The sequence below is a fragment of the Pantherophis guttatus genome, chromosome 1 (genome assembly GCF_059756535.1).
Source record: "Pantherophis guttatus breed Tessera chromosome 1, ASM5975653v1, whole genome shotgun sequence".
In the NCBI taxonomy this organism is placed as follows: Eukaryota; Metazoa; Chordata; class Lepidosauria; order Squamata; family Colubridae; genus Pantherophis; species Pantherophis guttatus.
In genome coordinates, this window is record NC_142063.1 from 172,874,253 (window position 1) to 172,889,583 (window position 15,331).

Sequence of the window (15,331 nt, forward strand, 5' to 3'; positions counted from 1 at the left end):
TTGCACACCCCTATTCTGAACCATATCTTTATTATTTCTATTATACAAGAGAAAAATAACATTTTTTCTAATCAAAATAATATAATTATTATGGGATGCTCAAGAAACTGAACCCATGTCCTAGACCTAGAATACACAAATATAAAGTGCTGTGCTAAATATGAAAATCCATAAAATTCTGCACTAGACAAAATTTTATTATGAAATAGGCTGTCCCAAAACAATATTTCATCAGTTTTTAAGCATTTTGATGCTACAGTAGATTAACCATTATTTAAGGACTCTGAATTTCAATTCAAAATAGTTTGGCTTTTAGACAGAACCCCATAATCCCCTGCATGCAAGTAATACCTCTGCATATGGATTCTTTAAGATTAGAAAAATGAAAAATAATCTTTGTGATTATTAGATATCTTTGTGCTTATTATACCACAAAGGAGCAATTTGATTTTAAGAGCCACATTCACAAAATAATTTTTTGGACAATACATTCAGAGGGTTTGTTTCAACCTCTGTATAAGATTTGCTAAAAATGGGACGATGCGGCTCTTCAGAGAAACATTTGGAGCTAATTCAGATTCTGCTGTCTTAAGTGGTGACATCGGCCTTGTTTATGTTAGTTATTTTTTAATGCTTCAATTTTATATTATGTTTAAGCTGCTCAAAGTCTTTACAAATGGAATGGTAGATAAGCCAAAATCATCTGTGATACCGCTGAGGTGCTTTATTAATACTGCGCAGGTCTGATAGGGAAAGAATCAGCTTTGGTTCAGCCCTGACAAAACAGTGGATCTGGGGTTTAGAGATCTAGCGTCCAGTGATTTTCTATGGATAATTCTGGATAGGGTGATGCTCCCAAGGGCAGGGTTAATGTGCGATCTGAAGCTTCTAGATTTACAGCATATACTTTGGGAAATGACAACTGTCCAGGAGGGTCTTTGCACAATTACATGTTGTACACTATAGTTGTGCCTACTCCCAGATCAAGCAGCACTATTTATGGCCACTCATGCCTTAAGTCACTTCCTAACTGAACTGTAGCAATAGAGCTCACGGGCCTTGAAGAGCATTTGTAAGCTTCAGCTGGTCCAAAACATAACAGTTCATGGAGTATTGGATGCATTACAATATGCATCCATATAATACCCCTCCCCGAGTGAGTGCAGTTGAAGATGCTGGTTGTACCTTTAAAGGCTTGCATGACATGGGGCCAGGTTTTTGCAAGACTGTCTACTTCCAATAGTTTTTGCCTGTCCTACTAGATCAGGCTGAGTGGACATGCTCCAGAACACATCCATGGGGCAATGTCACCTGGTGAGATCTAGGAAGCATGCCTTGCTGGTCATGGTGCTCTCATGGAGAAGTTTCAAAGGGATGTGAAGACCTGGTTCTTTCCCCAGACTTGGGTAGGTATATTGGGTGTACTGATGGAGTAGTTTCATTCATTATAAATTATATAGTAAATTTTATTTTCTGGCAGTCTGAAGTCACGGCTGCCAGTTGTTTAGCTGGTGGCTTTCACATGCATCGAGTTTTTCCCCAAGAACCTAGGAAGTTGTAACATATTGTGCAGATCCAAGCAGTGTGCCTTTTGCAATTGACAAGATGGAAATTTTGTCAATGTGCAGATTTTATAAGTGCTGCCCAAGATTTTTTGGAATTGCACTTGTATTATTATGGTTCATCACATAGTTTAAATTGGATTTGGCATTTTTATCCACCTATCGAATCCTTCCTAAGAACTTGGGATAGACAGATGTTCTTGCCTATTATTTTTTACAAATAACTCAAGGCAGCAAACATATACAACACACCTTCCTCCTGTTTCCCTCATAACGACAGTCCTGTGAGGTGGGTTGGGCTGAGAGTGAGTGACTGGTACAAACTCAGCTGGCTTTCATGACTAAGATGGGATTTGAGCTCATGGTCTCCCACTTTCTAGCCACAAAACTACTAGAGCTTTTCCTCCACTGAGTTTGGACTTCTCTACTCTTATATTCACTTCTAGCCTTCCTCATCGCTTCTTCATTCTTGGAAGTTGTCAACTTGAAGGATGGCACATTTGTCCAGTCCAAACTCCACTGCAATGTTTTTGTTATATATACAAATAGTACCAAGCAGTGATTCTATTATAACTTCTAATTTATTATTTTGATAATGTAATATTCAGAGCCCCAGTCCAGTTTCCTTTGAACTGGATTTGTATATCTTGGTTATGTTTTATTTCTGTTCTCTTTCCAGAATATCTTGAGTAGATGGGCAGCTATATAAATTTGTTAAAGAAAGCATTGTATAAGAAATCATATACTAATTAATCTATTTCAATAGATGCAGCAGTGACCCTTCTCCACATTCCACTCATGAAGAGATGATAGAAAAATCTAATTCAGTACCCAAACAGTCACTTAGGGAAACTTGGCAACAATTAGAGCAGCATGTGCAGAAAAACCTATATCAGTCCCTTACCTTTCTGCCTGCCCACCTTGACCTTCTTATTAAACATTGATTGCTGTCTGAAGGACTATTTTAAAACTCTCTATATGTGTAGACAATGCTTTTAAAAAAGAGGTTAAAGATGGCTTAAGACATCATCTCTCAGTGGCCCCAAGTGACAAATAATGAAATTACAGATCTAATCAAGTAGTTTAACCTTGGTAATGCACCACAGACTCTGTCTTAGCTATACATTCCAACACGGACTAATTGGCTCCGATACTCACTTCTTTGCCTACATTTATTGACTGCAAATGTGGTTTCTAAAGATTAGGACTTGCCTCAAGTTACCAAGAATATTCAACCTCATCATCAACTGTCTTTTCCTCTTGATCCTTGTGGGAATGAATAACCTAGACAGAACACTTTGAAAGAATCCCTGGAAAACACAAAACCTTGGAGAGAAAGATGAAGGAATTGTGAGCATGATAACTGGGAGCACATATTTTTGCAGGTGTGTACTTCATTTATTTATTTATTTATTTTATTCAATTTGTATACCGCCCTTCTCCTAGTGGACTCAGGGCGGTGCACAGCCAGAACTAAAACACATACCAATACAAAATTTAAAATTATTAAAAGAATTACATAACTGGCCCAAATTTAAAACAATTCAATTAAAACCCAATGACAATTTAAAAACTAAAAAACTAAAAAAAACTAAAAAGGGGGGAGGGGGTTCACGCCAGCCCTGCTTGATGGAAAAGAAAGGTTTTCAGGGCACGTCGAAAGATCTGGAGATCCGATATCCTTCGTATCTCCAGGGGCAAATCGTACCAGAGGGCAGGAGCTGCCACAGAGAAGGCCCTCCCCCTGGGGGTCACCAGCCGACATTGCCTGGCTGACGGCACCTTGAGGAGTCCCTCTCTGTGGGAGCGTACTGGTCGGTGGGAGGCTATCGGCGGCAGAAGGCGGTGCTGCAAATACCCAGGTCCTATGCCATGGAGCGCTTTAAAGGTGGTAACCAACACCTTGAAGCGCACCCGGAAGACCACTGGAAGCCAATGCAGCTCACGCAGGAGAGGTGTCACATGGGAGTGCCCCCTCGCTCCCATAATCCCCTGCGTGGCCGCATTCTGCACCAGTTGGAGCCTCCGGGTGCTCCTCAAGGGGAGCCCCATGTAGAGAGCATTGCAGTAGTCCAGGCGGGAAGTGACGAGTGCCTGAGTGACTGTGCGTAAGGAGTCCCGATCCAGAAAGGGACGCAACTGGCGAATCAGGCGGACCTGATAAAAAGCCCCCTCTGGCCACGGCCGTCATATGCTCTTCTAAAGACAGCCGTGCATCCAGGAGGACGCCCAAGTTGCAAGCCCTGTCCGTCGGGGCCAATAACTCGCCCCCAATAGCCAGCGATGGCACCAGCTAGCTATATCGGGACACCGGAAGCCACAGCCATTCGGTCTTGAAAGGGTTGAGTCGAAGCCTCTTACTCCCCATCCAGATCCGCACGGCCTCCAGGCACCGGGACATTACTTCAAGGGCATCGTTGGGATGGCCTGGGGTGGAGATGTACAGCTGAGTGTCATCAGCATACTGATGGAACTCCACCCCAAAGCCACAGATGATCTCACCCAGCAGCTTCACATAAATGTTGAACAGAAGGGGCGAGAGGACCGACCCCTGAGGCACCCCACAAACAAGGCACCTCGGGGTCGACCTCTGCCCCCCTGCCAACACTGACTGCGACCGGAGAGATAGGAGAACCACCGCAGAACGGTGCCCCCCACTCCCAACCCCTCCAACCTGTGCAGCAGGATACCATGGTCGATGGTATCAAAAGCCGCTGAGAGATCTAACAGGACCAGGATAGAGGAGCAACCCCTGTCCCGAGCCCTCCAGAGATCATCCACCAACGCGACCAATGCCGTTTCCGTGCTGTGCCCAGGCCTGAAGCCGGACTGGAGCGGATCCAGATAGACAGCTTCATCCAAGTACCCAGGAAGCTGTCGCGCCACCACACTCTCAACAACCTTCGCCAAGAAGGGAAGGTTGGAGACCGGACGATAGTTAGCCAAAACAGCCGGATCCAGAGCAGGCTTCTTGAGGAGGGGCCTCACCACCGCCTCTTTCAAGGCGGATGGCAAGACACCCTCACTCAAGGAAGCATTGATAATCCTCTGGAGCCAGCCTCGCATAACCTCCCGGGAGGCCAGCACCAACCAGGAGGGACACGGGTCCAATAAACATGTGGTCGCATTCAGCCGCCTCAGTATCCTGTCCACGTCCTCGGGAGCAACAGGGTCGAACTCCTCCCAAATGACAGTCTCAAGACCGGCACCCATCATCCCATCTGTACCTACCCAGTCAGAGACCAAGCCTTCCCGAATCTGAGTGATTTTATCATGCAGATACTGAACAAAATCCTCAGCACGACCCTACTTTATGTTCTTCATGAAAATGAAACTGTTCGCAACCTCATAAGTGTAACTGGTAATGAAAATGAAGTGATGTAATGTAAAAGCAATTCTAAAAAATGGCTAGCATAGTTATGCAAGCTGTAGATCACAGCTTTTTACAACACTCAAAGCAAATGACATCATTAAGTGAACCATGTGGTTGTAAATCCAAACCGTTTGGACATTTTTTGCTGGAAAGCAGCAAAAAATATATATCACAAAATGCTATCACATGGCCACAGGATGCTGCAATTGGTCATAAATGCCAGCCAGTTTCCAAACACCCAAAATGCAATCACATGACCGGGGATGGTACTGCATGGACAGGTCATAACCTTTTTTAAAGCACAATGTAATTTTGAACGATTAAATGACTGGTCATATGTTGAGGATTACCTGACTGCTCTCTTTGACAACCCATGTCACTCATCCAAGGGAAGCCCCCATTTTATCCCAAGCCTTTTTTCTGAAATAATTTTTCTTCTTTCAAATGTATGTCTCCTTTTGCTTTCGCCTGTATTTAATGAAGAACTTATATGAATTGGCCAGCTGACTGAAACAGAGAGGACTGAATATGGCTAATTTATCTTGTGACCATATATAGCTTGTCAGTTATTTCTTCAAAAATAATTGATAGATTGCTGTCCTTCGATGGCTCACCTGATTCTTTATTTTAACAATGAGTAAATCAAGAAGACAATTTTTATACGAAATGCAACCCGATTAACTCCAAATAAGGAGTTAATCAAACTCCTTATAACCAAAAAATAGATTAGTTTCACTTTATTCTCATAAAGTACTTTCATTGCAAGAGAAAGAGAGGGAGATGCTGCATGGAAGTTTTTGATCCAAGTATTGGGGCAATGAGAAGGAAAGAGAAGACACGAGCTGGCAAGAATTCATGATCAGACCAATCACAAATCCCCCTTCAGGATATGCCTCTGTGCTCTAAATATATGCACATCATTACCAGGGTCATACAGCACTTCGTGCACTGTAAAATGTTCTCTAAGCATCTTCAGGAAATTCTGGTCCCGCTCATAACGGAGACGGCAGGATAACAGGATTACAGTCTCATCAGAGCAGAGATAATCCAGTGTCTGAAGAAGATCTGCAAATGTTTCTTCCAGATAAACTATGTCTGCGCCCAAAATAATATCATATTCTCCTGGAGAAAAGTCGGCCAAATCTTGTCCCCAGGTAAGTTCCTTTATTGCTGCTCTTGACTGAAGGTTGACAGGTAAATTAGTTTGCACATTTGACTCAAGTAAGGGCAATGTCGGCTTTCGGTCTGTGATTGTAACTTGAGCACCTAAGAGAAACATGGAGGACTGTTAAGAGAATCCTTATTCAAATAAATCTAGTGAAAAAACCTGATAAAGTTAAGCAATATTCTAGGAAAACTCAATGATGAGTGCACACATCTTTTTTGTTCCATTAATATTAGTAAAGCTAAAAGGAAACTACCATTTGAGATCCGTTAGATGCCAAAATGAATTTCTAGCCTACACTGGTTCTAGAGTAACTTACCAAGTAACACCGCTACAATTCCAAGGAGGCCTGTCCCAGCTCCTAACTCAATCACCTTGCGTCCCTGCAAATCAATGCCTCCCGTCTCCAGGAAAGCGCACAAGACCACTGCCTAGGTCAGGAGGGGAAAAAAATCTAATTAAGAATACTCATACAAGTCCAGTCAGATAATAGCATTTCTTCTGTCACCCATATGAGAAGGTTGTAAAAATGTTTAAGCACAAGATGTGATTTTCAGGCCACCAAGTGCAAGTCTTTATTTTGGAGCTTTTAAATGTGCATATCTAATTTTTATTTTTCAAGAGTGAAAGGTAGCAAATTCCCAATTGAAATGAGAACACAGACAGAAAGCACCTTCCCAGTGGTAAGAGGAGGCTAAGGGGATTGTCATCTATTCCTGCATTCCTGGTGTACAGGTAGTCCTTGATTTATGACCATTTATTTAACGGCAGTTCCAAGACACAACGGTGCTGAAAAAAGTGACTTACAGCTGGTCCTCACTTTCCTGCAGCTACATGATCAAAATTTGGGCACTTGACAAATGGCATGTATTTACAGTGGTTGCAGCATCCTGGGAGTGACATGATTGTTATTTGCGATCTTCCAAGGGAGACTCCAAACAAATAAAGATATGGCGGGAGCCAAGAGGTAGGCCGATCTCGGGGAACTAGGACTCACTGTCTCAAAGCGATTACTTGTTCCAGCCCCTCTGGTTTTGGTTCATCGGATTCACCTCGTATACCTGGTGACTTGGGATGTCAGGGCCCTGGCCTCAGGCTGCTGCTGTTTAATGCCAGGTCTGTTGTTAACAAGGCTCCCCTCGTTCAGGACCCATGCCCCTCCTAGCTGGTTTCGGCCAGCAGGGAGGTGACACGAGGCTGGCTCCAGGCTTTAGTTAATGCGTCCTTGAGGGAGGGGTCCTTCCCGCAACCATTAAAGGAGGCGGTTGTAAGGCCCCTCCTCAAGAAGCCTTCCCTGGATCCAGCAGAATTAAAGAACTTTCGGCCAGTCTCCAGCCTATCCTTCATGGGAAAGGTTGTAGAGAAAGTGGTGGCACTTCAGCTCCTGGAGTCATTGGATGAAACGGATTATCTAGACACTTTTCAGTCTGGCTTCAGGCCTGGCTACAGCACGGAAACTACCTTGGTCACACTGATGGATGATCTCTGGTGAGCCCAAGATGGGGGTCATTCCTCTATCTTGGTGCTACTTGATCTCTCAGCAGCTTTCGATACCATTGACCATTGTATCCTTCTGGGACGACTAAGGGAGTTGGGAGTGGGAGGCACCGTGTTACGGTGGTTCTCCTCCTATCTCTCTGGTAGGTCACAGTCGGTGTTGGTAGGAGGACAGAGATCGACCCCTAGGCCCCTCATTTGCGGGGTGCCTCAGGGCTCGGTCTTCTCTCCCCTCCTATTTAACATCTACATGAAACCGTGGGTGAAATCATCCGACGATACGGGGTGGGATATCAGCAATATGCTGATGATACCCAGTTGTATATCTCCACCCCGCGTCAGTTCAGTGATGCAGTGGATGTGATGTGCCGGTGCCTGGAGGCTGTGAGGGTCTGGATGGGAGTCAACAGGCTCAGACTTAACCCAGACAAGACCGAATGGCTGTGGGTATTGCCTCCTATAGACTATGTCCATTGTCCATCTCTGGTCCTGGGGGGGGAAGAAATTGTCCCCCTCAGAGCGGGCTTGCAATCTGGGTGTCCTTCTAGACTCACAGCTAAGCTTAGAGCAACGTCTGACAGCTGTGGCTAGGGGGACTTTTGCACAGGTTTGCCTGGTGCACCAACTGCGACCCTACTTAGATCAGGAGGCTCTCCTCACAGTCACTCATGCCCTTGTCACCTCACAGTTGGATTATTGCAACGCGCTCTACATGGGGCTACCCTTGAAAAGTGTTCGGAGACTACAGTTGGTCCAGAATGCAGCCGCACGAGCTATTGTGGGTGCACCTAGATACACCCGCATTACACCAATTCTCCGCGAGCTGCACTGGCTCCCTATCAGTCTCCAGACACAATTCAAGGTGTTGGTTATTACCTTTAAAGTCCTACATGGCTTAGGGCCAGGCTATCTTCGAGACCGCCTTCTACCACATAGCTCCCAATGACCTGTAAGATCCCACAGAGTTGGTCTCCTCCAGGTCCTGTCAGCTAAACAATGTCAGCTGGCGGGCCCGTGGGGGAGGGCCTTCTCTGTGGCTGCCCTGGTTCTCTGGAACCAATTACCTCCTGAGGTCCGGACCGTCCCCACCCTATTGGCCTTCTGGAAAGCGGTGAAGACCTGGCTTTTCCGGCAAGCCTGGGGCCATTGATCTCGCTGCTGCAATCTTGTGACACCTGGCCATGAATGGAGTGTATGGGTTTTTAATGTTTTTTTTTAAAACAACTTTTATGGTATATTGTTTGCATTATTTTTTGTTGTAAGCCACCCAGAGTCCCCAGGGAGTTGGGCGGCATAGAAATGCAACAGACAAACAAACAAACAAACAAATAAAGTTAAAGGAGGAAGTCAGATTCACTTAACGACCGGGATAAAAAAGCTCATAAATTAGACACAACTTATTTAATAACTACACCACTTATTGATGGAGTTCCAGTCTCAATTGTGGTCGTAAATCAAGGGCTACCTGTAGTAAGTGGTGTGCTCTTGCACTGAGGTAAGTAAGAAGTATGCGTGTATGCGTGCGTGTGCATGTATGTGTGTGTGTGTGTGTGTGTGTGTGTGTATATATATATATATATATATATATATATATATATATATATATATATATATATGCATGTGTGTGTATGTGTATGTATATGTATATTCAAAGGGGATGCAGTGGCTCAGTGGCTAAGATGCTGAGCATGTTAATCAAACAGATTGGCAGTCAGCGGTTCGAATCCCTAGTGCTGCATAATGGGGTGAGCTCCCGTTACTTGCCCCAACTTCTGCCAGCCTAGCAGTTTGGAAGCATGTAAAAATGCAAGTAGAAAAAATAGGGACCGCCTTTGGTGGGAAGGTAACAGTGTTCTGTGCGCCTTCGGCGTTTAGTCATGCCAGCCACATGACCATGGAATTGTCATCAGACAGCGCTGGCTCTTCGGCTTAGAAATGGAGATGAGCACTGGCCCCTAGAGTCGGGAACGACTAGCACGTATGTGCGAGGGGAATCTTTACCTTTTTATATGTATATTCATATATATCACATGTGTATACACACATATGCTTTTGAGAACGGCATCAAAATTTCATTTTTTAATGTGTGTGTGTTTTCACACAAAAAAGTGACAATAAAGGTTATCTTATCTTACTTATCTTAAAATCATAGTGCTATATAAGGAATATCTTTAAAAATTTCCAAAGTGACCAAAATTTATTCTTAGTGCAGTTCTACCTAATCTCTTTTTAAATGGATATTTTTGAAGGCCAAACAATTCAGTGCTCAGAAAACAGATACCAGTTTTATCACTTTCTTTCATACCCAAATAAACACTTTTAGCAAGGCAGCAAGAATATAGATGAGAGTATTCCATAAGGTTGCAATCCTAGATCCATTTATAGGAAATGAGCCCCTATAATAGCATAGGAATTCTAGTAAATATATATTGTAATTTTTCAATTTTCAATAGAAAATATTGACACTTATTAATCAAGTGTCTTCAACATTAGGTGTTACAGTTGTCAGAAAATTGTTGATTTCTGTAACAATGTTATTATGACAAGTTAAGCAGATGACAAACTAAGAACTGTGAAAGAAACTCAAATGAACTACTTGCCACCACAAAGTAAACTACAGTATCTCTTGGAGAGCCATGTTTTGTATCATCACAATTAAATTATCTTTAAGAAGATAGATAACTGTATTAATTCTAGCCTAAGCCTCTATCTAAACATTTCATTTAAAAAAAAACACCTTGTTTTTCTTGTTTTGTTTATTTACTTCATCTTTATTATTTTGAAATAACTCAAGGCAGGAAACATATCTAATGCTCCTTCCTCCTCCTATTTTCCCCACAACAACTGTGTAAGGTGATTGGGCTGAGTGTGTGTGACTGGCCCAAAGTCACAGGACTAGAACTCAGAGTCTCCTGGTGTCTATCTGAAGGAAGATATTTGGGGGCAAGTTATATGGTCTGTTGTTGATCTCAGCTATTGGTGATTGCTGGCTGAAAATGAAATAGAAACATATTCAACTCCATGTTAGAGAAAGACTTTTTAATCTAAGCGCCAATTCCAGTGAGGAAAAACAATAGGAATCTCAATTAGGAATGTGCAAAATCTACCATTCCATGAAGAGTACATACTTGTATTTTTTCAGAAACTTTTGTTGTGCAGATTCCAGGCATTCCTAGGGTGGTTCAGTAGCCTTCCAGAAATAGAACTGGAGATGGTTCACAATATTCTGGATATATGCAGAATTTTACGTTACTATCCTCTCAAAAAATGTGGCTGTTGGAAATTTTAGATGGGATGGAAAGGAACAAGAGGTAATCATGATTCCAGGAATGGAAAATCTACACCAGCCTTCCTCATTCTGATGGTTTTCCATCTTGGGGTATGACGACAGTTGTAATCTAGCTAATCTGGAAAATGTCAAGTTCCCCTTAGCAAAAAATTTGGATGAACCACTCAGCCAGAGGCTCTCAGACACACAATATTATAGGGTTATATAAGAATTGGACTGTACACTAGGATGAAGCCATATAAAGCAGATAAATACCAGCTGCCATGGGGGATAAATGCAAATTCTCTCTTATTATCCCTAATCCTGGAAGTTCAAATCTGTTATCTATTTCTCTCCCTGTATAATTGACATCTCTTTCCTAGAAAGCATAGACTCCTAGCTTGACTCTCAGATGGTTGGAAAGATAAATGAGAAAAAGTTCTCCAAAACATCTCCCTGCTTCAGTTAAATAGGATATATCATTTTAGAATTCTGTCACTTTTGTTTTTGTTGAATGCAACAAACATTATGACCACAGAGAGGACAGAAATATTAGTTCAATTGCTAAAGTGCCATGGCCAGTTTCTTCAGACCTCCTTAGTGAACCATTACAACTCTCCACAATTGAATCAATGCAAATTATACGCACCGCATCCCAAACCACAGCAGCTACACCCAACTGCGTCCAATTCTGCTTAATGTGGATTGTATGGTTGGCAAAACAGAATGTAGAGGAAGATTTATGTAACTTCTGCATTCCCCAAAGAGCTGTGCTGTCATAAGGAACCAAAGCCATGTCTTTGCCTATCAAACCAAGGAAAGATACAGAATTGAAAAACCTCCCATGTGAAACCCATTCACAAGGATAAAGTTTTATTCTGTCCACTTCTACTCAATTTTAGTTCAGATTCATTCCATTAAGTAGACAATAAAAATACGTAGACTGAAAACTGAGCTCCCAATTGTTCTCTAGTGATGAAAACAAGGCTAAATAAAAATATATACAGTAAAGTTATTAATTTATGGCAATTGCCCAAATATGCTTATAGATATGCACTCTCATGTTGTTCAGCTAGTTTTCATATTCCAAAGAATGTAAAATTTATTAATCTAATCATGCAAACAAAACATGAACATTAAATCATTAAAGATACACACAAATTTGGACCCTACATGGTGCTGCCCTTAAAAAGCATTCAGAAGCTAAAGTCATCGAGAATTCAGCAGCTCCAGCAGTTATGGGCATGCCCATTTAATGGCAAAAGTGCAAGTATGCTAACTAATTATCAATTCGTTTCTGGGCACAATTCAAGTTACAGTTGACATCTTAAAGCCTTTCATGACTTGAAACATGGATATCTAGGAGACCTCCTGTTCCCAGCAGGTTCCCTCTCTTAAAGAATGTTGTACTGTAGATTTCCAAGAGTTGGGTCTTCTTGAGAAGTTGCTGCCCACATCTCTACAGCAGCATTCCCCTGAAGATTCAACATACCCTGGCATAATTGAGATTTAGGAAACCATTAAACCTAGTTATTTTAACAGTGCTCTGAAGGGTTCATTACTTGAGAGGGATTTTCCTGTGTAAAAACCCACAACTCTATGGAAATATGATTTATTTTAACATTCTTCATGCACGGTAGGATTGTTAGCCACTCGAGACTCAGTTGATGGCTGGAGTGGCATATAAGCCTCATAAAATAAATACATATGAAAAAATATAAAGAAAATGGGAACCATTTCACGGTTACTCCAATTATGGAATCCTTGAGGGTCTCTGAGCTTGGTTGTTTGCTTGCGGACGTTTTGCTATCAGACTGGGTAACACCATTAGCGTTAGAAGGAAGTGAGGTTTGCTCTCTTTATATATACAGTAGCTTGCCTTGTCAGACGTGTTGTTTTCTCATTTCTTTTTATTTTACAAAAAAGGAAGATACATGAAACCATCAACAACACTTTCAAAGGAATGATTTAATAAAGAAAGAAGAAAACAACAAAATATCAGAATGCAACTAGCATGAGTAAAAAAATCACAGCTAGCAAACTGCCCAGAGTCAGAGAAAGTGCTCCTAATTCCTACTGCCAGCAAATTTCCAGGAATACTCAAACAAACATTGCATACCTGATCCTTCAAAGGGTGGATGACTCTGTCCTAAACTCTGCCAAATAGGGATATAGCTAAACCTTGAGCTGCGGAGCTACATTCCAGCCTCCTTTCTGCCATCCATTCCACAACGGGTGTTGTCTTAGAATCCCACTTCTTTCCTAGAATAATAAGATGGAAAGAAAAAAGAAAACATGTATGGCTCATCCAGCATTCCCATTTAAGTAGCACATAGGACAGAAAGCAAGGGGAAATCTTGAGGCATCTATAAGTAATCTACAGCTATGTCCTCAATGACACCTGGACCAAAAATTAATGTTCTGGGTAAACCTAGCCCGTGTGGCTACTTTTATGTTTTGATATATCTAAGGAACATAGAGCATTTGAAAAATTGAGTTAGGTATGGCTTGATTAACAATAGGCAAAAGTGTCATGCAATTACCAGCTATCAATTGTACTCACTGTTTTTGATCTGCAAGAAAAGATGCAGCCAACTTTCCTTATTAGTCATATTCCAATAACAGAAGAAGATGCAACTAGTAAAATTCTTCCTAACTTTAAAGATATAGTCCTGCTTATTGAGATATGTTTTTCATCATTCAATCAATTTTAACTGCTATAGTTATTAACCCAAAAGGGATAAAATGCATATTAAGGATTCAGTAATACAGAAGAACCAGAATATAGGTAGTCCTCAACTTACGACCACAATTGAGCCCCAAAGTTTTGTCATTAAGTGGAACATTTAAGTGAATTTTGCCCCATTTTACAACCTTGCTTGCCAAAGTTGTTAAGTGAATCACTACAGTTGGTAAATTGGTAACATGGTTGTTAAGTGAATCTGGCTTCCCCATTGATTTTACTTGTCAAAAGGTTGCAAAAGGTGATGACATGACATTGGGAAACAGTAACGGTCATAAGTATGAACCAGTTGCCCAGCATCTGAATGTTGATCACATGATCATGGGGATTCTACAAAGGTCGTAAGTGTGAAAAATGGCCATGCCTCTTTTTTCCGTGTTGTTGTAACTTTGAGTGGTCATTAAGTGAAATGTTGTAAGTTGAGGACTACCTGTATGTTTAACTTTATGAATCCTCCTTACAAACAAATCAGAGGCAGTTAACCTGTCTGGGATCCTAGTCCTAGAACCAGAACATAAATTCTTAGGACATGCAGTTAGTAAGATTGAACCAGATTCTTAATAAGATTTGTACTCCAAAAGAAGAACCTCCTGTAGTTTTGCACATACTCAAATGTATACATTTTAAGAATTGTATTATGCCTTTGAAAACAATTTGTCAGTGCTCTACCATGAGAGCACTCAAAAGTGCGACATTTTTAAAAACTAAAACAATATTTAAAATACAATGCACATTAACAACAAAAGCTCTGAAAATGTTAACAAGCCCATAGTAGCATAAAAATGTAAAAAGTCAATATACTACTGTAAGAAGCTCTCCACCCCCCCAAAGAGAATGAAATATACAGCATCTCAGAACCCTATAAAAATGCATGTACTCATCAAACCAATTTGTCCTAGAATTGTTCTGCTCATCATTAAACAGCTTCTTTCCAATCAGCCTCCATTTTATTTCCAGAGCCTTTGGCTTGAAACCGGACCGGATTGTTTTTTCAACACTAACATATGCAAAGGACTTGAAGACTAAAACTTACCTGCTTTGCACTGAAAGTATAATAAAGTAAGCTTGCCTGGTGCGCTCTGGAAAGAGAAAGCGTCATGGACGGCTAAGTCCTAAAATACAAAAGAGCGGAGGTGGTTAAGCGGAGTCAAGACACCTTCAGACTTCTGCAGTAAATCGCTGCTAAATTTGTTTTGTTTGGCTTGGTGCGTTGCATTAATCCCTAATGTAGTTTGCAAATTATGCATTATGACCTGGTATTGGAAATCCCCTAATTGTGGTTTAACGCAAGACACCGTGGTTTGGTGTAACACGTGCCTACCATAGCTATTAGCCAAGAAATCGCGCAGGCTTGCAACGCTAAATTTATTTCCCTTTTTCTTGTTGCTTCCCTACAAAGTTCTCCTCTCCCTTCTCCACCCATCCCCCTATCCTTGGATGCTGCTAACCCTGACAGAGGCAAACCCAACCCTTCCCCCCCCCGCCCCCAGCCTTCCCCATCCCTTCCTCACGCAACGCTGGCTCTACGAAGGTCCTCCACTCGTCCCGGGCACGTGAGCACTGAAGCTCCACAGAGAAACTAGGCAAGGGGAGGACGGCTATAGAGATAGGAAGAGAGAGAAAAAGGAAGGAACGCGTCGCTAGCATGTCCCATCAAAATATGAAGAAACCCAGACAGCGTTATGGACACAGGATGCTGCAGCTATACAACCAGACCTAAGAT

At 42.0% G+C, this 15,331-nt stretch overlaps 1 protein-coding gene across 2 annotated transcripts; it reads right to left on the reverse strand.

Moving 5' to 3' along the window:
* Nucleotides 1–5,540: 5,540 nt before the first annotated feature.
* On the reverse strand, nucleotides 5,541–15,331 carry METTL21A (methyltransferase 21A, HSPA lysine). 2 transcript variants are annotated; one of them, XM_034431766.3, is made up of 6 exons: nucleotides 15,120–15,331; nucleotides 14,642–14,720; nucleotides 12,985–13,127; nucleotides 11,515–11,669; nucleotides 6,420–6,531; nucleotides 5,541–6,201 (listed from the first exon to the last, which is right to left on the reverse strand). In XM_034431766.3, exons 4-6 carry the CDS (start codon nucleotides 11,659–11,661, stop codon nucleotides 5,804–5,806), a joined length of 657 nt encoding a protein of 218 aa, XP_034287657.1. In that variant the 5' UTR covers nucleotides 11,662–11,669; nucleotides 12,985–13,127; nucleotides 14,642–14,720; nucleotides 15,120–15,331; the 3' UTR covers nucleotides 5,541–5,803. The 2 variants fall into 2 exon arrangements, with proteins under 2 accessions (XP_034287657.1, XP_034287650.1); XM_034431759.2 differs by having other exon boundaries at nucleotides 14,930–15,135.

Excerpts from the sequence above, each read along its gene's own strand:
- METTL21A (XM_034431766.3), bottom strand. The coding sequence starts at position 11,661 with ATGGCTTTGGTTCCTTATGACAGCACAGCTCTTTGGGGAATGCAGAAG. Across the intron at positions 6,532-11,514 it reads CTGCTGTGGTTTGGGATGCG|GCAGTGGTCTTGTGCGCTTT; the intron begins GTGCGTATAATT and ends CTCCTGACCTAG. Across the intron at positions 6,202-6,419 it reads AATTGTAGCGGTGTTACTTG|GTGCTCAAGTTACAATCACA; the intron begins GTAAGTTACTCT and ends TGTTTCTCTTAG.